The sequence below is a fragment of the Rhipicephalus microplus genome, chromosome 8 (assembly GCF_043290135.1).
Source record: "Rhipicephalus microplus isolate Deutch F79 chromosome 8, USDA_Rmic, whole genome shotgun sequence".
Classification (NCBI taxonomy): domain Eukaryota; kingdom Metazoa; phylum Arthropoda; class Arachnida; order Ixodida; family Ixodidae; genus Rhipicephalus; species Rhipicephalus microplus.
The window spans coordinates 104,084,455-104,109,045 of record NC_134707.1 but is presented as its reverse complement, the minus strand read 5'-3'; the positions used below and the strand labels follow the sequence as shown (position 1 = coordinate 104,109,045).

The 24,591-nt window shown below is 44.8% G+C and overlaps 1 protein-coding gene across 3 annotated transcripts in view; it reads right to left on the bottom strand.

Moving 5' to 3' along the window:
• Positions 1-9,190, bottom strand: part of LOC119183241 (uncharacterized) — a 38,980-nt gene extending 29,790 nt beyond the window's left edge. The window contains exons 1-3 of one of the 3 annotated variants that reach the window (XM_075872441.1): positions 5,963-6,090; positions 5,779-5,853; positions 4,309-4,359 (exon numbers count right to left, since the gene is read on the bottom strand). In XM_075872441.1, the coding sequence (XP_075728556.1) occupies positions 4,309-4,359; positions 5,779-5,853; positions 5,963-6,075 (239 nt within the window). In that variant the 5' untranslated portion in view covers positions 6,076-6,090. Of the gene's footprint in view, positions 1-4,308; positions 4,360-5,778; positions 5,854-5,962; positions 6,091-9,048 lie in introns of those variants that run through there. The other 2 variants (XM_075872440.1, XR_012885761.1) reach the window with 2 other exon arrangements.
• Between the last annotated feature and the right edge of the window lie 15,401 nt (positions 9,191-24,591).

The following is a 24,591-nucleotide window of genomic DNA, read 5'->3' as shown; positions in this document are numbered from 1 at the left end:
ATCTGTGCAAGACTGCTGCTGTAATCAGACTTTCCGTTTACTGGGCGCAGGTTCGCCCAAATAAACAGTTAAATCCCAACACGAAGTCTCCTGTCTTCGGCCACGTCACGACCCCGTGACAATATGTTGAGTGCCGTCGAGTCGGTTACATATCTGGTTCCATTGCTGCGATGAAAGTTCGGACGCGTGTCTAGTTACAAGCTAGAGTGTTTGTGCCATTTTGCGTTTTAGTTTGCGATTATATTTTTGCTTGAGCCATCGTTTCTCCAAGCTCTGATAGGCCTCCCATAGGTGGAGTAGCCTGCTGTCTACTGGATTGCGAATATGTGCTGCTGGGGCTACTTTTTCGCTAAGAGCTACATCCCGTTTAAGCTGAGACGCCCAGTCATTGTTGTCTTGAATTTCATTTTTAGGGTTTCAGTCTTGCGAAATTTTGCGAAATTTGTCCCAGTCAACAATAGGTTTTTAATGAAACTGTGGACGATGTTGGCATGGGACAGTGTCATTGTTAGGATGTAATGGTCACTGCCGAGGTTGAATTCACTGTGTGTCCAGTTAGCTTATCGCACGTTTTTAGTGAAAGTAAGGTCTGGGTTGGTATCTCTGCTCACACTGTTGCCAAGTCGTGTTGGTAGCATGCAGTCAGTGACTACAGTGCACCTGTTCCACTGAATGTATTGAAAAATGCTGGCGCCCTTTCGAGTGTTTTTCCCGTACCTCTAATCTACGTGCGGGGCAATAAAGTCACCCGTTACATATATGAGAATAGAGTTTGCTATTTGGATGGCTCTATCAATTTCTTCAAAAACAGCAGTGAGGCCATCTCTAGGATGAGAATAAATATTCAAAATAAAATATATGCCTTCTTCTGTATGATGTGGGAGAAGTTCAAGAACAAGGCAGTCACTGTAAAGATCGGATAGATCGTGCGCTATAAACAAGATATTCCTGTGTATATATATGTAGCCCATGGGGAGCTACGGTGCGAATGTACTGCCTGATAACCATGGAGTTTGCAAGCTTTTTAAATGCTCCTGTACAGAGACGACATCAGGGGCCCGCGTAGACCGCTCTATATTATCTGAGAGATTGTCTTTCTTGTTTCCTAATCCCCAGCAATTCCATTGCCATATGCAGAGTGAAGAGGGTGAGGATGAGGCAAAGGTGCAGGAGGGGGTTATGGCGGCGAAGGCGCTGGAAAGGGTTGAGATTGTGGGAGAGACTCGAGCCGAGAAACTAGTAACCTCTAGAATACTCTCTATCTTAGTGAAGTGTTCAGCGATTTTCATAAAGCCTAAATCAACCTTCTGTTTCAGTTCCCGGTGTTCTTTAAGAATTTTTAGACTGAGGCATTTAAAATCATCTTCGATGACTCGGGCTGCTCTGTCTTTTTCTTTTCTGCTGGCTGTGGGGAGGAATTTATAATATTGGTCCCTGACTCAGCTGCCATATCAGGCTTTATGATAGCGGCAGAAATGGATAGGGGTGGAGAAGACGCAGGTGGGGCAGCTGAAAGCTGTAAGCACCAGAGCCAATTGTTGCTTTAGCTCTTGATCCTCTCGCATTAGACGTTAGATAGTCTCCTGAGTTTTAGAATTTTCCTTAGCGTCAGAGAGCATAAGACAGGAGCAGGAGGCTTGCTTTGCCCAGCTCACCTTATTGGGCTTGGTGCGGAAGTCATGGCTTTGTGATGCACTTCGTCCAGTACTCTTGCTTCTGCTGCTACGGTTTCATCCAGGACTCTTGCTTCCACTACAATGAATTCTATCGTCGATGCTTTGAAAAAACTCCGTCTCGAGCTGTAACTCGGGCTGCTCCTGCTAGTGCTCTTGTTGCGGCCTCTGTCGTGACCGAGAGAGACGTCTGAAGCCACGCTAAAATCGTTGCTTGCATGCCGTGTCGCCCATCTTGTGAGCGTCCCCATAGACGACACAGGAGTGCAGGGATAGTGCTCCGGGTGTTTATGTCCACAGTTTGAGCAAGTGAGGCGATTTGGCAAAGGACATACATCTCGACGGTGGCCGACTTTTCTGCAGTTTTGGGCACGCTCCCATCTTCAGTCGAAAGTTGTAAATGAAGTAGAGGATGCCGAACATTTTGACAGACGGAGGGAGCTCCTCAGCCATGAAGTGACTGAGCACTGAGCGTGACGTATGCCCCATGTCCCTTGCTTGGGCTATTGGTAGAAGGGGATTCGCCCAACATAATTCTTGAAGCAAGTGCTGAGGTGATTCACCATTGCAAGCGCGGTAGATGATGCCCCGTCCGGTGGAGCTATGTACGCATGAAATCCCAGTTTCTTAGCACGGAGCGTGAGTTCTCGTATTTTTGCACAGTGAGCAACTCAGTCGGCGCAAGATTTGGACACGGTGAAAATATTCTTGGCCAGATTTGTGCACACAAGGTCTTCTTCGGCAACCACACAGTGATGTCCGCTGTTGGCGATTACAGTCGCTCGTAACTCTCCATCGTTGTTCTGGGCCAGATCTACATCAGCACTCGGACGAAAGACGATGTTGAAGTCATCGACTGGAAACCGTGGCAGTTGTTTTAAGCGAGGACGTGCCACAGCTGTGTCGTCGAGCTTTCAGGAAATGATGGGTGCTAATTCCGTTTTGCGTGCTGGCGTTACGTCGGCTGACGCCGCTTTACTTGACTGCGTCCCTTCAGTTTCTTTTGACTGATGCCGAGGTGAGCGTTGTCGGGCATTCGGGACTACACTTCATTCTTCTGGGTTGAATTCTGTGGCAGGTAGATCCATGCCATTCACTTTGTATGCCATTGCGTAGCCGAATGAACTTGCGCACGCCTGTCGAAGCACGAGCCCGACGCCGGTGCCGGTGGCGTTCTAGCTAACGAGGTGGCGTTCCCCCGCTCAGCAAGAGTTGAAGTTTGCAAAGCTCCTCAAGAACGAAAAGCTTTGAAGCACTCACCAGCAGCGTTGGCAACTTGCAAAAGTGAAAGAGAGACCACTGTTGGCACCAAAAAAGCAGTCTTGGTTCAAAAAAAACTTCGTGGAATACGGAGCCCATGCGAGGCACAGCAGCCTTGCGAAGCACAACAGCGGAAGTCCACCTTGCTAAAACCAAGAAGGTTACGCCTAGCGGGTTTAACGCGGCAACCTTTTCTGGCCAGATAGTGCTCAAAGTGCGTCCTTCTCATACTAGGCTTTTTTTAAGTAAGCATCGAATTGAAGGCAAACGGTATTGAAGATTAGGTCACCAATACTTGTCTTTTTAGTTTTACAACTATCTTTTATTTATGATTAATGTGCGCGGGATTCCTCCTCAATTGAAAAGGCTGTGCACGTGCCGTTCCTCAACTACTACTACTACTGCTATTACTACTACTACTACTACTACTACTACTACTGCTACTACTACTACTGCTACTACTACTACTACTACCAATACTGCACATACTTCGCGGACGCACGACCCATGGCATAGGGAGCTTCGCCCACAAAAAACAGATGCCATAGGGGCACCATATGAATACGGCGAAGTGCTGTAGTCTACAACTAGTGCATACAACACACCCTACGACTAAGCACCACTTAGAACGCACCATAACGCTACACGAAAAATGACAGACGCCATAGCAACACCCTCTGAATACGACGGAATGTTGTAACGTGCAACCTTACAATTACTCATCAGTCAGGTAACAAAAAAAATGTCACAAATTCCCCCCCCCCCTCTAAAAAAAAGCTATGAGTGCAATGGTAGCCAGAAGTGCAAAGGCTTGTCTTTTATAAGTGATGCGGAAAAGAAAGCAGCGCTGGGATGATATCATTTCGAACATGACAGCAAAACGGTCACTGCAAAGTCTGATTTCTGGAGACGGCATCTAGTTGTCCTTCTCTGGGTTACTGACCCACTCCTTGTATATTTGAGGCCTCGAGGTTGGGAAACAGCTTATAACCGCTTCAAACCCTCGTAACCGCTTCAACACACCTCGTAAAAATGCGAACAACTACCACAATTTCCACTCAGAATGGGCTAAAAGAAAATCTAATTTTATAGTGCTGGGCGCGGAATGTCTTTGCGATGACATTTTCGGTCAATTCATACAGTTTACGGCGCTACAGGCTGGCATTTAATTAAAAAGAAGTGAAACGATCTAGCGCTGGCAGCAGGTGACTGTCCATGGCGGTGACTTCTGGCAAAGAAATGGTGGCTTCCAGTGGCTTCAACCACCCGCGCTGGATGTGTCATCCAGCTCCCCCTAGTAGAGATGAGGGATAGGCTTTCGCGGTAATACAATTCGGAATTTACAAAGGGTCCTTAAAGGTTTAAAGTATCTTACCAGGTAAGGAAGCGATTTCTGCGGTACATATTTTGAGGCTGGACGACTGACCTAGAAAATAAAAGAGAAATCAGTCAGCTCCACTGGCATTCACAAAAAGAGTTAAACAAGAATCGATTCAATCAATTCACACACGCTTTTCAGGTATTTTTTATAGTGCTGGCCTGTGTAGCCGGTTATGGCGGTGTTTGAAAAATCTCTCCTGACTGACAACTTTAGCGCACTAAATAAATACTAAATAAAACATAATGCACATCTTTCCAAGACTGGTGTTTGAATATAGTTTGCCCATTTAGATGGTGATTGCCTCAAACTCCTAATCACAGATCCTTGTTCATCCAGTGCGACATGAAATGAATAATAGTTTACGAGCGAAGGTCCTTTGAGCGTAGTCTTGTCCTATTCTTTCACGCTACACAAAGCGGAAACTAAAGCTGTGTGCCAGCTGTGTATATCAATGAAGTATATGACAACACAAAACATGACCACCTGCGCTTTCCATCTGTACGTCCATTAGTGCGTCTGTATACCCGTCCGTAAATCTGTTCATGCAACCGTTTTTCTGCCTGTCTGTGCGTCCATACTTCAGTGTGTCCGTCCATGAATATGTGCCACCATCTGTGCGTCTGCACCACTTTCCGTTCGTCCGTCCTTGCACACATGCGTCCTTTATACCAGTCTGGATCTTCAACGTAGGCATTGCGGAGCTTCGGACGAAGCTTCGCCCGCTCATCACCAATCACTTCGTCGAGATGCGTGTTTTTTTTTTTTTGCGTGGTACCGAAGCCGTCAAAACACATCCGTAACTGCCGGGAACATGCAGTACATGCTCAATGAAAACTGGAAAAGTGGTCTTTTTAGACATTTTTAAAGACTCTGAGAGAGACTATTAAAAGTATGTTTGCATGGTATCCACTACAGCAGAAATACTTGTGAAGTGCATAATCACGCACATTATCATTAGCAATCACACACAAAAATGCGGTACTCGCTGCACATTCATAAGGCGCTACGCACCCTTTAGTGATGCTTCATCGTGCTCTGGATGGCGGAGCCTTGCTGGGCAGACTTCGTAGACAAGTCACCTTCACAGATGATGGTACCTAATATGAGCAAATGACCACAGATACTCCCCCCTCATTGCGCCAATCACCTGGACTCCACCAAATCACAACTCTGCTGACGTCCCTCTGCCGCTCAGTAGGACAGGCTGCTGACTTCAAGCTCTACGAGCGGCTTTGAACAAGGCTTCTGGGTTTCCCGGATGAATCGGTAGCGTACAATGAATTTGCCGCTGCAGCCTGTCAATCACGGCTAGTGGATTGAGCTGACTATGCCGTCCTTTCATCAATGCTAGCTTCTCCGCGGTGAAGCTCGCTCTTCATCTAGCTGCTCACGCCGTTGATGAGGACTCTGCTGAGCGACTGGGCTTTTTGGCTCAATGCTAGCGCTCCGACAATCTGGTCTCACCTGTTCTTTTTGGTCTCCTTGGTCTTCTGTTCAGCAGCACCTTGCGCAAGTATTTGCGGCAGATTCAGTGGCCTTCTACAAACAAAAGAGCACTACAGTTAAAATGTCTTTTGCAAAGGTTAAGTTGATATATCAACGCGCTTCCGTCTTATCTCACTTGAAATTGATGGCATGCAGTTCTTACCTTTGTTGACCACCTTGCCAAGACACGTAGAACTGAAGTATGTCTGCTGCCTTACGGCCAGCTGACTCCTGATCCTCTTTGTCAAAAAAAAACTTGAGAGTAATCGGCCGCATTCAGGGCTCCAACACAAAGTTCGAAGCCATCTTTTTTTTGGAGCAGGCTTTCCGCTTCTTCCTGGGCACTCAAACAATGTTGTTCAACAAGTCTCCCTCTCATGTACACTTTGGAGCTGGCATCATGAGGCTTGCTGCAGAAAAACACGACTTTTTCCGACACCACAGTCGCTTCTTCGCATTACGCCGATGTGCAATAAAGTACTCCATCCAGGTTAGCAAAACAATGCTTAGTCAGACACTCAGAAGGTGTTTGGAGGTAAAATAAAAAAAGATTGCCCGCAGCTTCCCTCGGGGGAACACTGAGGAGGATGCGGAGCATATAATTGGTTAACGGGGTGTTAAAGTGCGACTTACTTGGGTCGATGGCTAAATTGGTTAACGTGGTTGTGAAATGGGGTGTTAAATTGCGACTTACTTGGGTCGATGGCTAAATTGGTTAACGTGGTTGTAGGAGGGGGTGTTAAATGAGTGAACACGTACACACGTATGCGAAAGGGCGGCGCTGGTCGAAGGGACGTCGATCATTGTGTTTGTGGATTCGTTGGCATTCATTTCACCGCGACCTTGGACGTCGACGCGCCGTACAAACCAACTGACGAGCGGCAACTGAGTGAGCGAGCGCCGACCTTGAGTATATATACAGCGCAACGGCGCATGCACTGTCAGCTGTTGAATGTTCTCGAAGCGCGACGGCGCATGCGCGTCCACTGGAGAATCAGGAGAATTGTAGAATGTTCTCGAAGGGGAGAAGCGCACGCGGCACAGATGGTGGGTGACGGTGCATGCGCGCGTCAGCTGTCGAATGTTCGAGAAGGGGGAGAAGCGCAACGGCGCATGCGCGCGCGTCAGCTGCCGATGTTCTCGAAGCGTGACGGCGCATGCACGCTACATTATACACCTAGCGAATGTTCGTGAAGAGGAGAAGCACACGCGGTGTGTAGAGGAGGAAGGGTGCACAGATGGTGGAAGGAGGAGGAGGAAGCTTGCGGACGGCGCCGCACTACAAGCCTCGAGTATTAGATGCTCCGCATCTAAAAGTTCAAATCGTTTCGTGCCTCATCTGAGCAGGCTGCACTTGGCGCTTCTTCGCTAGCGCAAAGTTTATCAGCGTGTAGCAGCGACTGGTCGTCCGGGTCAATTTCAGCGGACGGCGCGTGGGCCGCAGTCCGATGTTTGGTACTGCTGGTCGGTCGGTCACCTTGTTGCTTTCTTTTGGTCCTGTGTTAAAGAGTCCTTTTGCTGAAGTACGCGGGGAGATTCGGAAGGATCGTCGGTACAGCGTCTTCCGACAGCATTGGTCTTTCACGAGGTATGCGTACCTCTTTTGCGTCGATAATATGAACGTAGTCCCTGATTACAAAATTCGGCTCGAAATGCAATTCGCACACTGTGCACGTTTCATAGAGCTCCTTATCCTCGCGGTACAGGTTCCGTTTTCACTGTCTTTTGCTTTCTTCGTCTTGAGGGACGTGTAAAAGAGACGTCGGACGCCTTCGGCGCGCCTTTCACACGGCTGTAACCATTCGGGCATCCCGATGCGAAACAGTGATTGTGCCGCTCGGTAGGCATACTTGCTTAGCATGCCTTAGCAAGGGCACGTCAGCAGAAAACGAAGTCAGTGGTTGTCCTTGACGCAAACCACTGAATTTCTCAACTATACGAAAAACCACTCGGCTTGCAGCCTCGGTTAGCACGTGTGCAGCAAGAGAGCGGCAGCGGCAGACGGCTACGAGCGCAAAAAAGTTCAAGAGGAAACTGCTGCAGCGCCTAGCAGCTCCCAGTATCGGCGCCACGAGCTGCTTTGGAGCGCCACCTGCGTAGCATAGGGCAGAGAGCACACTACCCCCTTCTAGTACATTGTAGCGGAGCTCCCCCATAGTGCATAACAGATCCTTCTCGGCGCTGGGTTGTGTAGGAAGGAAGCAACAAAAGGGAGCAGGGTGAGAGGCTAACCAGAAAGACATCCTGTTGACTGCGTTGTGTAGTAAGAAGAAAGTTCCCGCTGTATTCGCGCATCTCTCCAATATTGGACCCCACAGAGTGCTCGAACAAGAGGAGTTTTTCCTTATTTCCTATCGGGTGCATATTTGTCCCCGCTCAGACAGACAGTGTTCAGTGCGCATCAAGCAAAGGACGCGGGCTTTAATTTCCTACATCACCCGCAGAAAATTGCCAATGAATCAATGTGGGTAGAGTTCATGCCTACCACTAAAACTGAAGACATATAGGTTCGTATTTGTCTTCAAAATGTGTTCTAACCTCTCTGTAGCGTGCTAAGCAGCTTCGAGGGTAATTCACTATTAGAGAGTAGAACCGATGACATTTGGCAAGCATTGTCAAGCTATGCTCATTTCTAACAATCGCGAACTACTGATATGAAGCAGCGTTATATAAAATACACGCCAAGAAAACGTTTCAACCAACGTAGTGGAATTTATTTACAGACCCCTTCAGGGAGTTTTACGGAAACGGAACACTCAATTTCCAGTGAATTACCAAATTCTAGCGCACGCTGCCAAAGGTTAAGTCGAAACATTATTGATTCGAAGTCTTGTTAGGTATCATGTAAATAGGGCAAAGATGCTTTTGATAATCGCATGTCGCTGCTTCCACTGATCACGCAAGTGCAACGCAAGAGAAACCAAGCTGTGGTTTCTAATTATAAGGGTTAATAGAAGAAAACTGTATTTCAATTCAAAATAAAGCAGCATCTCCATAAGTGTAACAGAATCCATGAAGTTGGATAGGTAGCTGTAAAGACCAGTCATAATATTGAGATGCTGCTGCATATCAAAATATGCGAATCCTTCTTGCTAAATAAATAATAGGTACAGGATCCGTTAATGATTAGTTAACTTGTAGTGTGAATAAGATGCAACTCAAGGTAGGCTTATAGCTGGTATTTCAACAGTACTTTTATGGTAACTAACATCTACAATATGTGTCGAGAGTATTACGCAAGTAACGCACCTTCTTATGAGCTGACAAATGCTGAGGTGTTACCATAGCAACTACAAGGAATAACCAAATGTTGTAGGGCTTCATAAGTGTTTCACAATAAATTAGGCTCGGTGGAGTACTAGAGTTTGAACTTTCTTGGAGTACAAAAAGGTGAAAGCCAGTCTTTATATATCCACTGCACGGTAACCTTTTAGAGACGCAGCAAAAGTTCAATGAATAAATATAATAAAGCAATAGAAGGATCATAAGTATTGGTAGTTGGAGTGTTATTGAAAATAAAACTTCAGCCGATCTGACCAGTGACATCTGTGGGCAGTTTTATCCTTTTTTTGTTGTTGATAAAGATTTCTAACCAGGAGCACTTTCTTTGAAATGAGCTTGCGGTTTGGATAAAGCCGTAAAACACAAAAAAGTTGCAGACCTTCAAAGTCTCAGTGCTCGATATAAGTAAAAATTCTAGCTAGAATATCGATACAATTACGCACAAAAATTCGCGCTGATGAAGCTCTTGTTTGCCTCATAGAGAGCTCGTTCGGACTTGTTTATGAGACATAAAGTGCCACATGCATTTATTCCTGCGGGCAGCCCCCTACCAAGCAATCTGGTGTTAGTCGCTTTCACCACCTGTCTAGCATAGCTGCAGTCCATTTTACATTGTTCTTCTGGGAGAAAAAAATTTTGGTTAACACTGAATAGTGGCTTGTCGTCCAGTCTATGCTCTACAAAAAACTGAAGTAACAAAGTCGGTACATAAAAAACGTCTTTAGGAAAGTGCAACAACAACTCAACTTTTGGGATAACAGCTTCCACATTATACACTATAAACTATGTGTTTTTCGTCACTGCGACAGAAACACCACTATGGGGTAATCCAGTCCAGTCTTTCCACGAAACGTCGTCACCTTTGTTTTAAGACCAACTTTATCGAAGGACAAGCTTGGCCCTTTCGATGAGCACGGAAACTTTCACATCAAAGCAGAAAGCTTACCGACTTCTTCCTTATCAAACTATTGAGGCTGTTTATTTTAACGCGCAATCAAAACAAGGAACGTACCAGAAGCATTATGTGCAGTATTTAACGGTAATCTAGTTAATATAGCGTAAATGGGAAGGAATGCAAGGGGAGGGAAAACGTGGCTGATTCTTCCAGCACTGCAATAGATGTGACATGAAAGTCAAACGTGTCTGGACAGAAGTAGTTGATAGTTTATTGCACACTCATACATGATTGATTGATATGTGGCGTTTGACGTCCTGAATCCACCTTATAGTTTTAAACTTATGAGAGACGCCGTAGAGGGAGGGCTTCAGAAATTACGACCACCTGGAGTTCCTTAACATGCACACAAATCTGAGCACACGCGCCTACACCATTTTCGCCTCCATTGAAAATACACCCGCCGCAGCCGGGATTCAGTCGCGCGTCCTGCAAATCAGTAGCCGAGTATCCTAGCCACTAGACCACCACGGTAGAATGCATTCATACAAGGGAGCTTGTACAAAGCGCATAAATATTTGAAAGCCATAGCTACGTTTGATGTGAGTGCAACCAAGTTTACGCCTATGGGCACTTCTCCATCACAGCAAAAACGAGCATGATTATGATTTAGCCGTAGGAGTAACTGATGTTTTTTATATGAACGCAGCTTACGGTGAATCTTCCTCGAAGATGACATTAACCAACACGTAAAAAATCCTAGCACTCGATTCGCACATCCTCAAAGCGTCGTTCAATCAGGAGAGAGACGGCAAGGTGTGCGCGCTGCAGTGATAAAGTAAGCTACGTCTTTGCTCACACATACGCCACAGCACGGCGCTTCAAGAACGCGGGGACAGAGGTTCCTAGCATCAGGCACGAGCACGCTAACTTTATCTTGCTTCTTGCTGACCCAAGATGTGATATTCGCTTTTCGACGACGTCTTTTTTGTGGCGCTTATTCCAGCAGTTCTAACGCGATAGCTTTAAAGAGCTCGTTTTGCAGAAATTCTCGCGTCAGCGTTGGTGTCGGGGTCGGCGCCGTTAGTTATGAGTGAAAATACGTTACCTTTGCGTGACCAAAGAATAAAAAAACGATGCGAGTGAAATGAATGAAAAATTCTGCATCTTAGTGGGCATCAAAGCCGGGTAGTTTGCATGGCAAGCGGGTGTCCTGTCACACAGTCACGCCTCTGTTTGTTAATACATTAAAAAAATTTATCTAGTTGAAAAGTAGTGAAAGTAAATTCTTTGCATTACAAACACACCCGTGCTGTTTGCATGTGTCACAATACAACACGATATATTGCTTCAATAATGTGTGGTATAAGCGTACAATTTCATTAGGAGTCAGGACAAGGAATTATAATAATTACTTCAATGTTTAGAGGCAGTCACCCACTACAAAGGGTACACAGGTTACTGCACTTCTAAAGTGACGTAATGGGTGCGAAGAAACTTCGAAAAGATTTCGTACACATTTCGTACACTAACTACACTAAGATTTGAAGTGCGTGCTAGGAACAAAATATCGCTATCGAGTTCAACTTTTAAAGATGGAGCTTAGGAGTCCCCAATTTTTAAAACAAATGACATGGCGCTCAGCTGAGGTGATGTGCATATGAAAACTTTTGTGCTCTGATATCGAGCTGTGCCATGCTAGAATGACGCGAACGGCAAAACGTGTGAGTGCGTTTGGGGCGCCCCTTGATACAAGAGCGGTAAACGTTGCTTCATTCATATCAAAGCGCCTCGACTACCTCGTCATTGTTCGGCTGCTTATTGACCATCGTGAGTGTCATGATTAGTACTTCACAGCTTTCACACAGTGGCACCGTCCCCCCCCCCCCCCCCCACACAAACACAGAGCATCATGCAGGAAATAATGTGCGCTTGCGGAGCCTCTATCTACTTGTGAGTCAGCGCGGACCGAGGTCGCAGTTCAAATTCTGCTTCTTTTCTCTGGTATTTGTTTTTTCCAATTTCGAGCTACTATGTACCCCATTTTCATTATGGCGGGTTTCCTTAGTTTACAGCATACGCACACTAGTAAGTTGGGTCGATAGCTCTTATGAGAGGAAGGAATACCTTCCTAGTGTGATGTGAAGGATCTGTTCCACTTCGCTGTCCCGTGGCTACGCACCTGTTCATAATGACCGCTGCAATGTATACGTTTCGTATAATTCAGTATTTATAGCAAGGCATTTTTCTATCAAGTTTACTCTCTTCATAGTCACATAGTCGCTACTACATGGATCCTTGTCCATACGGTCACCAGCATTAATGTCTGTTGTTGACATTACCATTTTATGAAGCAAGAAAAGGAGGAACCCTTCAGATATGCATTATTCGGTTAAATTGTAAATGTAGACAGTTTTTGTAGACATGAAAATTTATGGTGACCTATCTAGGCCCGAAGTACGTATGCGTGTGCATAGCCTTTGGCCGTTAACCCTAACCGAAAAAGTTCCGTTATGGTCTCAGTTTCATCTATAAGTCAATGACTCTTTAGTGTAGAGTTGAAGCCATGTCAATGACACGATAGTTTGGCATTCTCAAATTTTACAATAAAAATTCAGAATGAGTACCTCGAAAGATCTTCATTGAAAATCAGAAGCAGGTTTTCTCTTCTCGTCAAGTACATATTCAAAAAAATTTCAGTTGATCCGCAGCGTATTTTCAACGTACATTTTGTTTTCTTATAACTGTATATCAATAGTGATTTTATACATGTTTTCTTTCAATTTAGGGGTACAGGCAAATTTCCTATACCGATCAACATTTTTATAATCAATATTTCAACTTAACCTCCACGTACATTCAGTGCTGTGTTTCGGCATGAGTCAATAACTTGACCATGTATTTTTTTTTCAAAAGGCAATTTTATAATGGCATTGATCCTTCAAATAAGCATGTTGTGACTATTGTTTCGGCACTTCCGCATATTCACGTCATTTTACCCTTCTACTTAGGATGAGTGAGGGAGTATCAAATTTATTCACGTAGGCTATGAAAATAAAATAGAGAGCGGATCTTCGACACAACGGAATAGTCGGTCTTGTTTTTGAACGTTGCCTGTACGCCATCTTTGTTGCGGTGAATTCTCAATCAAGTTTGTTGCATGAGCGATGGTTACGTAGCATGCAACATTGAAAATAAACACGTGCGCGAAAAGCAAAGCGTCGAAAACATCCTACTCAAAAACCTAAGTACATGTGAAGACAGCCCTTAAAGAATTTTTTCCTGTGGTACAACATCCTAATACCACAGCCAAGCATTAGAAGAATGTGGATTTATGGGAACCAAAAATAACGCAAATCACCACAACAATTTTGCAAGGCTCCTATGAGGGTAAAAGTAGTGAAGACTTGCAATCTAGTTTAAACCAAATCAAAATAAATGTGAACCACCAAAGACCAATACTTCGCCTTCATGGCCTGGACAGTGGTTGGAATGAATGCCACGGTTGCAGCGAATTGCGTTTGTTGCGGAGTAGTTCGGCGAACAAAACATTGGCACTGCGCAGATAATCACACATACTTTATTGTGGTTGTCACGTGCACACTCCACAAGTCCCTGCAGCCAAATGCTATTTGTGGCTTCGTTAGAGTGTAGTGGAATAAGTGGTCTGTTAAAAGTCCAGTGCGAATAAAAAAAAAAGGAGCGAGGGCTGTTCACCGTCAACTTGCACACCACGGCACAGCCGTGACAGACACGTGATATTTCTTCGCTGTGCAAGCCTCGTAAAAGAAGCGAGCGTGCGGTACGTACCCGACACTTCGTTTGATTTTCGCTAATATTGAAGTAATGGGGTCAATATTTATTATTGCGTCACTGCCACATAATCCTGTAGCAACTTATCTAAATTATTACAAGTTTGTGCGCTGTGAAACCCAAATATATATATAGTATAAGAGATCGTCTTTCTTGGAAAACTTGATTGATAGAACTTTTGGTCTGTCTGTCTGTCTGCTTGCCTGTTGTACGTCACACAATTCAGCCCTCCAATGAACGTTAAGGCACTTGATCGATGCCCGGTAATCTACATGTGGTGGCTGCGCTCTTACTTGTGAGCATTGTCGATAAAAAACAAATATTACGTATATTGAAGGTGCAACAGAAAAATGTAAGTATGAGGTTGTGTGTTCCTTTATTAGAAAACACATAAATACGTAATTTTAAAGAACGTAGTGTTTCGTACGCTGCGCTGAAAATGCGATGGTATGAACGAAAAAGCGCTCTGCTCACGAAATGGCAGAGCGTTGTGCAGAACCCAGGCCACTGGCAGGTGGCCTGGGTTCTGCACAGGCTCCTGTTTTTCGGGATGATTTTCAGATGGCGTCCATATCGCACGCAGCGCCACAAGTCGAAGTCCTTTCGTCTATGAATGATATTTCTGGCAAAGCACACAGGTACGAGGCCAACTTCGAAGGCGTAGCTCCTGAACGTTGAGCCTTATCAAACCATCACTTGACATAGTACTTGGAGCATCGTGCAGAGGCGCAGTGGTTCGAGCTCACACCCGGTGCGTGATCTCTCTCTTCGACAGCAAATTTATTTATTTTTATTCATTCAGTTACCCTCAAGGCCCGAGGGCATTACAGAGGGGAGTGGGTACATACATATATGTACAGCATACAAAGCAAAATACAACAACAGAAAAATTGTAATCGTCGCTTGCTACAGGGTTGAACTGAGGCTACGTACAAAAAAAATTAGTGACGGCAATTTTAAATAAAGCAGCATCTTTTATACCAACAATATCACAAGGAAGATGATTCCAGCATACAGATGTTTTTGGCACAAATGAATTATGAAAACACTTGGTGTGCGCTAAAGGAAGTCCTACTTTATGGCGATGATCAATGCGAGTGGAAAAGTAAGTTGGTTGGGCCAATAATTTGCTTCTGAGTAACGGATTGGTGAAGTAAATTTTATGGAATATTCACAGCCGAGACACTTTCCTGCGAAGATACAGTAGGGGTAATGCTAGTGTAGTTTTCATTGATGTGACGCTCGAGGTGCGATGGTAATTTGAAAGGATGAAGCGCGCTGCCCGATTCTGCACTCGTTCTAATTCATAGATAAGCGAGTCATGACCAATGAAGTGCCCTCTCGAAATACAATGAAGTGCCCTCTCGCGGCGCGTGCTCTGAGTTTGAGTGGAGACCGCTAGATGCAGTGTAGTATGCTCGCTCCCGGCGCGCGATTTTATTCGCTTATACGGCAAAGGCAATGAAAACAACGCGACAAAACGGCCTGCGTAGATGAAATTCTCAGTTATATGACTGGCCAATCTGACTGATATTGTGGCGCCAACAACTCCAGTCTTGCTAGTGCAATCTTTTTGACTGAAGCGACTCTACCTTTTGCAATGATTAAATTGGCTTCATTGCTTGCATCGGAGTATTCTGTTACAATGCTGCTCCATACGCCATTGAACTTGCATCGAAGAACGCGTGTAGAGTCGATACTTTCACTACAGCTTGCCTGATGTCATAGCATCTGTTAACGGTGAAGTCATCCAAGTGCTGAAGCTCCTACGACCAGTCCTTGCAAGCTGGTCTATGCTGGCTTGGTAACGGGTCATCCCACTTCAGTTTATCCATCCAAATTTTTTGCAGCAATATTTTTGCTCTAACTGAAAATAATGTCAGAAAACCTAAAGGATTATATAGCCCTGCCGTTGCTTGCAAAACCTGTCTTTTTGAGAGTCGTCTCATGTCCTTGTCATTTCGCCATGTAGTGTCGGGAAAGCTCAATACGTCGTCTACGAAATTCCATTTCAGTCCCAAAAGCTTGATATGTCCCTGTTTTCTTATCCCTCAACCCAGATCATCTCTTTCTTCATCAAATAGTTTTCTTAGTTCGGCGTCTTTTGAAATGCGTTTTCTTAAACTCACTCCCGCATTACGAAAAATGTCTCCTGCTTCTTTGTATATCTTTGTCGATGTCAAGTATTCGTCGGCTCCTAGCAAAACGTCATCGACGTAGATTCCTTTCCAGAGTTGCACCATAACTGCACAATATTTCGCTTCGAATTTATTCAAATGTCGATGAATTGTGGCTGCTAGAAGAAAGCAACTTTCTGTAGTTCCGAAAGTGACCCTCGTCATCCTCCCCGTTTTTTTTTACCGATACGTCTTCGACTCATTGTTGGCAGAACAGGAATAAAAAAATAAACAGAGCGTGCCCCTGGCCACCTCTTCGTCTTCTACCCCGAGCTCCGTCTTCAATCTGTTTTCTACAGATGGCTTACAGATGGGCTTCCGCACGGCAATACGGACAAACCAATTAACTTTCTAGAATTGGATGCTGCAGTGAAATGGTAGCACTGGCCAAATTATGTGGAGTTAAGGGCTCGCGAAGCCGCAACAGCACGGCAGCGTAGACATGCCGACCCGGAGGCGGCCAGAGCGATAGAAGCGGCTGAAAAACACCGAAAACGTTGCGCACGGCAACTGCGACCCCTAAAACGTTTCGAATTACCCACCTTGAACCACCTAGAGGAAAGACAGAGGGGCATTTGAACCATGTTCTCTATGTAGTTCGATGTGGGTTATAGACTACGCGCTTCGCCTATTTATAATTCATTTGGTGGAAATTCGTGTTTTCGTTTTCCTTTCACCTGATTTGCCACTGTGATTGTCCACACTTACGCGCCTGTTTGAAGAACGCATTCGGCGCGCACCCCGTCAGGAAGGGTAATATTGTTGTTTCTTATTGTGTGACGTACGTAAATGTGCCCGAGAAGATAACGCGCTGCAGATCACAAAAGTAAGGACGAAAATTGAGTAGATATATGATTCTTGCTAACGCGTATAACATCTCTTGCTAACTGTTTAAACTTGCATAATAAATGCTCTTTCAATGCGAAGCATTTCTGGGCGAATTTCAGGGGCCCTGAGCATTTCTACATACACCGGAACATAGCCAGCTCAGTGCGAGCATCTATATTTAGAAAGCGCCGCGAAGCAATACGCTATAGGGCCATGTGAGCAGGCGCCCCGCAAATGAAATGTGAAACTTTCCACTCTGAGTCTGGCTGTAAGCTTGTTTCACGTTTGTACCTCTCCAGGAATATTTTGCTGTTTCCCTGTGAGACGTTGAGAAGACCTTCTTCGACAGTCCGGAGTGTCTACAGCACGTGCATTGGTGACTGCGGAGGCGAATTCATCAAGTACGTACAATCGCGATCAAAAAAAATATGAACAGTGGAAAGCATTACTATGAACACAGTCCAACTGCCGTATGCCTTAGGTGTGACTTGGCAAAACTTCTCCTGTGCTCCGTGTCACTGCAGCGCTAGAATCCTCTATGAGCTTGCGCTTATGCACCCCATGTGTTTACGATGTGATTGTCATGCCTAGCACTATAAGAACTCACACGCGATGCAAAAGTGCCAGCCAGATGAATATTTTATAGAGCTATTGGGACCCCGGCTGAATGCAAACAATCGCCTAGCGAATGCGTGTACGCTTTCAGCCGGCATCATCCGTGCGAAAGGTTTCATTGGAAGACGCCCGTGGGAATGATTTCATTGAAGATTCGCTCGATGTGTGAGCTTCACATAGGACCTGCAGCCACCATGTATTATCACAAAATTATAAAAGCGAATGCCATATTATTTCACAATAAGCTTCCAGAGTTCATTCATTCTGAAGTTAAAAACGCAATTCAATATTGTGCCACTACCGAGTACCCTTCAGGTATGACCCACATAGTAAATATAGAAAAGATCTTCCTTCAAGGAACAGCTATAGCTCCCCTGCAGGGGAGTCTGCGCAAGGAGGCGTTTTGTGTGTAGCGACACTACGGACCCGAGCTCACGGGGGGCTTCGAGCTCTCCCGCGCCTAGCCATGCGTAGCTGAGCTATGTCCCGAGAAAAGGGGGTCTAGGGGGTGGAGTTGACGCCGGGGGATGAGACCTTTAAGGCACTCCGGCAGAGGCAACACACTTCTTTGGCCCCAGATTCACGTAGAAGGCGCCAGTGGCTGACCCACCCAGGAAAAAAACGGCAGTCGCCTTTTCCTATCTCTCTCCCTAACAACTTCGCATTTATCTCTCACTTTTAGTCTGTCCTGTCTACTTCTTTCTTTTGTTTGCTTCCAATTTTTCTGGGGGCAAGGGTTAACCCTGCGTATATAGCCTCCCCTGCATGGTTAGGCGCATTGAGTTACGGCATTGTTGTGCGGTTGACGTCTGCAAGCTTTGAGCATCCGCAAACTTGCAACGTCTCCTCGTTGGCCTCTGTGATGGGTGGCCGCCAACGCTGTTGTATAAAATTAAGACCGGCACGCTTATAACATTCCCCTTACTTACTGATTGTAGTGGCTTGAAGTGGGTACGCACCGATGACAAATTTTTTCAACCAGCCAAATAGAAACATTTCCTCAATTCCTCGTCTTTCACTGTGAGAAAATTGGAAAGCAAACAAGAACCAGATGTCCTTTCGGAATTCTTGCCGAAACTCTCGGGAGTGGATTCAAGGTTACCAAAAAGACTAGCGGAGGCCTGCTCTTCGAAATTCAGGACAAAGAACAATTCGAAAAGCTAGACGGCCTCTAAACTTCTGTTGGGGTACCGATCACCGTAACACCACACAGATCAATGATTACAACTCGCAGAGTGATATCTGGCGCAGACTTACTTGACCTGACCAAAACTGAACTTTTGGAGGGGTGGGAGAGCCATAATGTGACTAATGTACAGATAATCATCATCAGAAGAGATGACAAGGAAACACCAACGAAACTCTTAACACTCACGCTTGCTTCCAGTGAACTCCCATAAACCATTCAAACAGACTGAGGGGCAATTCTAGACGCCTAAAGCACCACAGAAAGAAATAAACACAGAGATAGAGCGTCAACTCGCAACTGATTTATTTGCAGGAGAAACGCAGGAAATATATAGCCGCACACGCATGTGCAGAGCACACTACTTCACCTTGTCACATGACCACAGACATAAACTGAGGGCGTTCAACCGGCATATCTAATCAAGAAACGAAGCGCAAAAATCAAACTCAGACTTGCGCAAGATGACTGACGTGTCACTTATACACAAGTCATCTTTTTTTCTTTATCCAGAACGCTTCCATTATTTCACAGGCCAGAGCATCTGGGCTTTTGGCGAGGACAGAAACGCTTCAAAACCTCGCCTCACAAGAACAGGAACGGCAATGCGCCGGCAAATGTGCTCCAGAATTATTTCGAATTGAAAGCTCATGTTCCCTAATTCTCACGTTCAAACACCGTCCAGTTTGGCCGATGTAAACCCGGCCACAACTAAGTGAGATTAAGTACACCACGCCCACTACGCAAACAAACAGTACACGAAGAGCTCTCTCAGGCCATACATACCAAACTCTCGTCATGGCTTTCAATGCCAGAGGTATGGCCATGGCTCTAAAAGCTGTCGTAGTCACCAGACTTGTGCACAATGTGGAGTCCTAGGCCACGTGTCTGAGAACTGCAAACAACCACCACACTGTGAAAACTGTGAAGGCAACCATACCGCATATTCATGCTCCTGCGCATACTGTAGGAAAGAAAAAGAGATAATTACACAGAAGGTGAACGAGAACATTTCATTTAAGGAAGCACGATGAAGAGTATCACCATTATATGTACATATGCTGATGCGGCGCGTCAGGGGGCACCGCCGCACCAACTTCGTCACTCCTTCGCCCCGCGTATATTGAGCCGGTGGTTGTGGCACCTGCCCCCAAGGCAGATGTAGTCCCTACTACTCCGCCTACTCGCGAACAGAGACCGGAGACTCCAGGATTCTGAGGTATGAAGGCCTCACCTCACAAGGGGAGGCCCAGAATTTGAACTACCAGCTTGCACGTGTGGGCGTCCAGTGCCTCCGAGGAGGCAAAGGATACGTCGGTATTCTTGGTGCCGAAAGAGTGGTGTGGCTTCTTAGAGTGCATCAAGAAAACAAAAGGGCAGATACTGGGGCCTGCTGATGTCCCAGTTACTTGAATTCAAACTTCTCGCCTAAACAGCCGCTCGCTCTTCGTACACACAGCAGTAATTTACATTCACCATGAACACTGAAATTATCCAATGGAACGTCAGGCGCCATTTCAGAAACCTTGACGATGTCCAAAAACTTTTAACGAACACTGACCAAAAGTGCTGTGTGTAAAAAACACACCTAAATTCAAAACACACCAACTATCTTCGTAAATACGTTACTTTCCCCAAAGCACCGTGATGATGTCATGACATAATATGAAGGTGTTGCCATTATAGTGAACCAAGGGATTACATGCACACACTTTCAACTCCGATCATCTATTGATGCAGTCGCTTTTAGAGATGCGCTTTTCAACAAACTGATCACAATTTGTACTCATTCCGTACCTCCTAGCTATCACCTACAAAAACATGACTTGCAGTCCGTAATAAATGAGGTTCCGAAGCCTTATGTTCTCCTTGGAGATTTGAACGCGCATAGCAGGCTATGAAGTAACTCTCGTTGTGACGCGCGAGGTTGACTGAATGAACAGTTTCTTCTCTCTTTGATTACGTGTCTTCTGAATTGAAAAGAACAAACCCATTATAATATCGCTATTATTACCTACTCCTGCATAGACCTAAGCATAGTATCTCCGTCTCTTGTACCTTTACTCCAGTGGAAAGTCGTCAGTAATTCCTACAGAAGTGACCACTTCTCCGTAGTTTAGAGCACAGCAACAACTGAGTGTCCACCACAGGTTCGCAAATGGCTCGTAAACATAGGCAACTGGGGACAGCTTTATACCAATTCTTGTTTAGGTTGGAGTAATATATGTACTTTGAGCATTGATGCTGCTGTCAACTACTTCACAGCGTTTTTTATTGATGCTGTAACAAAATGCACCCCACAAACGAGTGGACATTCTAGAAAACGACGTGTGCCGTGGTGGAACTCTGAATGCCGAAACGCTCGCAAACAGCAAAACAAAGCATGCAGGTGGATTCGTTGAAACAAGGGTGATGACTTTCGGATGAGTAAATTTTCAAGAACATCACAAGCAGGGTGAGGTGAGCTTGAGACCCCCGCTATAGCGTAACAACATGGCAGCTCAGATGCTAAAAATGTGGGCACACAAAACAGTCTGTGCCTGTCTAACTACCGTTCCATGACGCCCGGTGTCGTGATGAGCCGCGTAAAATAAATGTGTCTTTACAGTGATTTGATGTTACGGAGCTCCAGATAGTCGCTTCGTTTTAATGGAGGGCTGCAAGTTTCAAAAGCTTCTCTTCGCTTCCGAGCCGTCTGAATACTCTCGCAATGACAACGTGGAAATAATTTTTAGATGACCCTTATTATTGTGATTACTGAATACCACCTTCGACATAAAATAATATTCAGTGCCAATGGAGAATAAAATAGCAAAAATGTACCAAATCAAGCGTTTGGTCAAATTGTATTTATCTCACTTGTTTGTTATAAACGAGAAGATGTACGCAGGCTTCAAATGAAATTCAGCACATGTCAATCATAAACATCATCCAATTAGCTTGGAACATATAACAAAACTTTTTAAAATAACATGACAAATATATGCAATATCTAAGGGGAATGAAGTCAAAGGCACAGCAAGAACACTTTTTCTTCAAAACTAATTTAAAGTTCAGAGATCACAGGCTCATCATAACAAGACACTTCGTAAGTGAGAAAGCGCGCAAAAAGATAATGCAAGGGGCGATGCCACCATGAAATTCATACTGTAGACGACATCATATATTTTCACCCTAGTGCATACGCAGTACCTAACCGGTAAATTTGAATTACATTGACCTCTGAGGAAGCTCCGACGTAACGACCAAGTTTAATAAAATATTGTATGGTGAATGTCTCTAAAAAAGTAGAAATACAGTTTGAAAGCCGTTACGTCTTGAACGCTGATTTGAAAGCGAATTTGTCAAAATAAACTTTCGCAGTATTTTCTCCTCTATCATTGAACTTGTAACGGCAAATCGAATGACACACTAGTTCTCATAATACGCTATCAGTGTGAACTACTTGAGTGTTTCAATTTAGTGGCCTTTCAGAATAATGTAAAATCCAGGCCCGGCCCAACCCGAGCCCGGAATATTGAACCCGTGCACGACTTTAAGTCCGCAGTTTTATTCACAGTGCTGAACTCACTATGAAATGCCCCAGGTGGTCGAAATTTCCGGAGCCCTCCACTACGGCGTCTCTCATAATCATATGGTGGTTTTGGGACGTTAAACTTCACTTATCAATCAATCAATTGAACCCACTATAAAACATGCTTGCCCGGCTGGTGCCCGGATTTTCGAGTATGCCCAAGCCCATGCAGTGCTCTAGCTCACACCGAACAACAAGAGTTTTCGTACTGCAGCCACATTCAGTGTTCTATGATGACTTGTATTTCTCTGCTAATGTATGTCTATAGAAACGAATTTATAATTGTAGCAATGTAAGAAGATTTTATTGAGTGCCGAAAAACTTTGTGGTAGGTGTAAACATGTGACCTTTATTCAGCAATTAGGCGGATGACGCCTACGTACTTCGTCTTGTTCGCATTGAATGGCAGAGTACCATGTTGGGTGCCCATTACAGTTGCATACGTGCATGAACTCCTTGAAACAGGTTATGATGTTCTTCGTAACAGAAGGATTTTTCACCCAGAGCTCTTTGCTTTTGAGTGCTACTGCAAGGGGAAATTGTGAGCATTTAGAATGTGGCTCCTTATCTATGCTACGATTACTTGGGAAGTTTTAGGACTAACTAGCTTCCATTAATTGATTCTGCAAAGTTTTAGGCGTCAAACTAACCGAAACTAGTAGAAGCCTAAAGAAAACCAAGAGAATGAAGACAATTAAGTTATCTGGTACCGATGGGCAGTATCGCGGTTAGAAATGATCACTTCGGCGAGGTGGTGCGTATATAGCTATATATCGAGATGGGCGAGATCTGGAATGCAGGAGCATCGGGATCCTATCTTCCAGATGCCATTCAGTATCTGCATTTCTGTATCGACAGGCATTTGAAAATTTTGTTTGAATCATGGTAGTGAAATACTCTTACAATGAGTCCCGCAGAGGTGGTCTATTGGCTAAGGTACTCGGCTGCTGACCAGCAGGTCGCGGGATCGAATTTCGGCTGCGGCGCCTGCATTTCCGATGGAGGCGGGAATGTTGTAGGCCCGTGTGCTCACATTTGAGTGCACGGTAAAGAACCCCAGATGATCTCAAGTTTCGGAGCTCTCCCCTACGGTGTTTCTCATAATCGTATGGTGGTTTTGGGACGTTACACCCCACATATCAATCAATCAACTCTTACAATAATTGAATATATCATAAGTTTCTGCTTGATGCTGGCAACTTGTCGCTTTTTTTTGTAAAATGATAACGGGTGTATGCAAAGCGGGAAGGGGTATTTTTTGTGGTAAGCTAAGTTAATGCGAACCACTAGTACCGAATGGTTCTCCACTTGCACGGAATGACCAATGTAGTAAAGCGTCCAAAGAAGCTGATGGTATAAACGCTGAGACAGTATTATCAGCCTTGAGGACAACGTCGCTATATTTGAGGGCTGGTGAAGCAATTCATATTTTGCTTTTGGGAAACTGAGAAGATAATGGTCATATTGGGAGCTCGCAAGTGTTGTGGTGAACCCAAACCGACGCTGTCTAGCAAAGGCAATGAGAAGCTGTTGCTTCCTGCGTTCAATGAAGGGTACCTCCTTAGCGAGACGCATCTGTGTATTGTAAATGTGTGTTTACTCTGAATTCACTGGTGTCTGTTAGGGATTCGAGAGATCTGGTTTACTTGCTAGTTACAAGGCACTGCTAAGTTATCTGTAATTTTATTTTGCAGTTAAGAAATGTTTCTTAGCAGTATCAACTTCCTCGTAATCAAACTTATTCCAGTATTTCTACCTAAATTTCATCTCCATTCCGCGATACTTTCTTTGTCTTTTACTAATATATCCCTAAAATATTACTTTATGTCAAAAAAAGTAGTAGTTCGTATCTGCATTGCAGTATTCCAGCGCATGTATTTTTATATATATATTCGGGAATACGTTTTGAAGTATTTCTGCCTACCCCTGGTATACGGCACGTTAACGGTACTCTTTCAGTTGTACACTACTAATTATGATATAAATTTAGAGAAGGTACAGTGAAGAAAAGGCAAGCTGCCACCCGCTGGTACCCAACTTGCAACTTTCGGATAACGCACCAGATGATCCACCTATAGAGATACGGCGGCCATCATCCTCTCGTACACTTTATCGAGTATTCATTTGAACGCAAGCTTTCGGGTATTCATTTGAACGCAAGTTGTTTGGCATTACTTGGAGTCATGACGACGCGTGGTGAACACTCTTTCTAACCAGCTGACCTCCCGTGGCACTTGAGATTTTACAGAGTGTACAGCTGATCTAAGCCCTTGACTAATACCTGATCGCAACGTAACTGCCGGCGCGAGACCAGCGCTATGAATGATCAAAATAACAGAAACTGGAGGGCTCGTTTCTTCGTTGGATACAATCATAGTGAAAAACAAGAGATAACTAAATAATGACAGTGTAGAGGACGCTA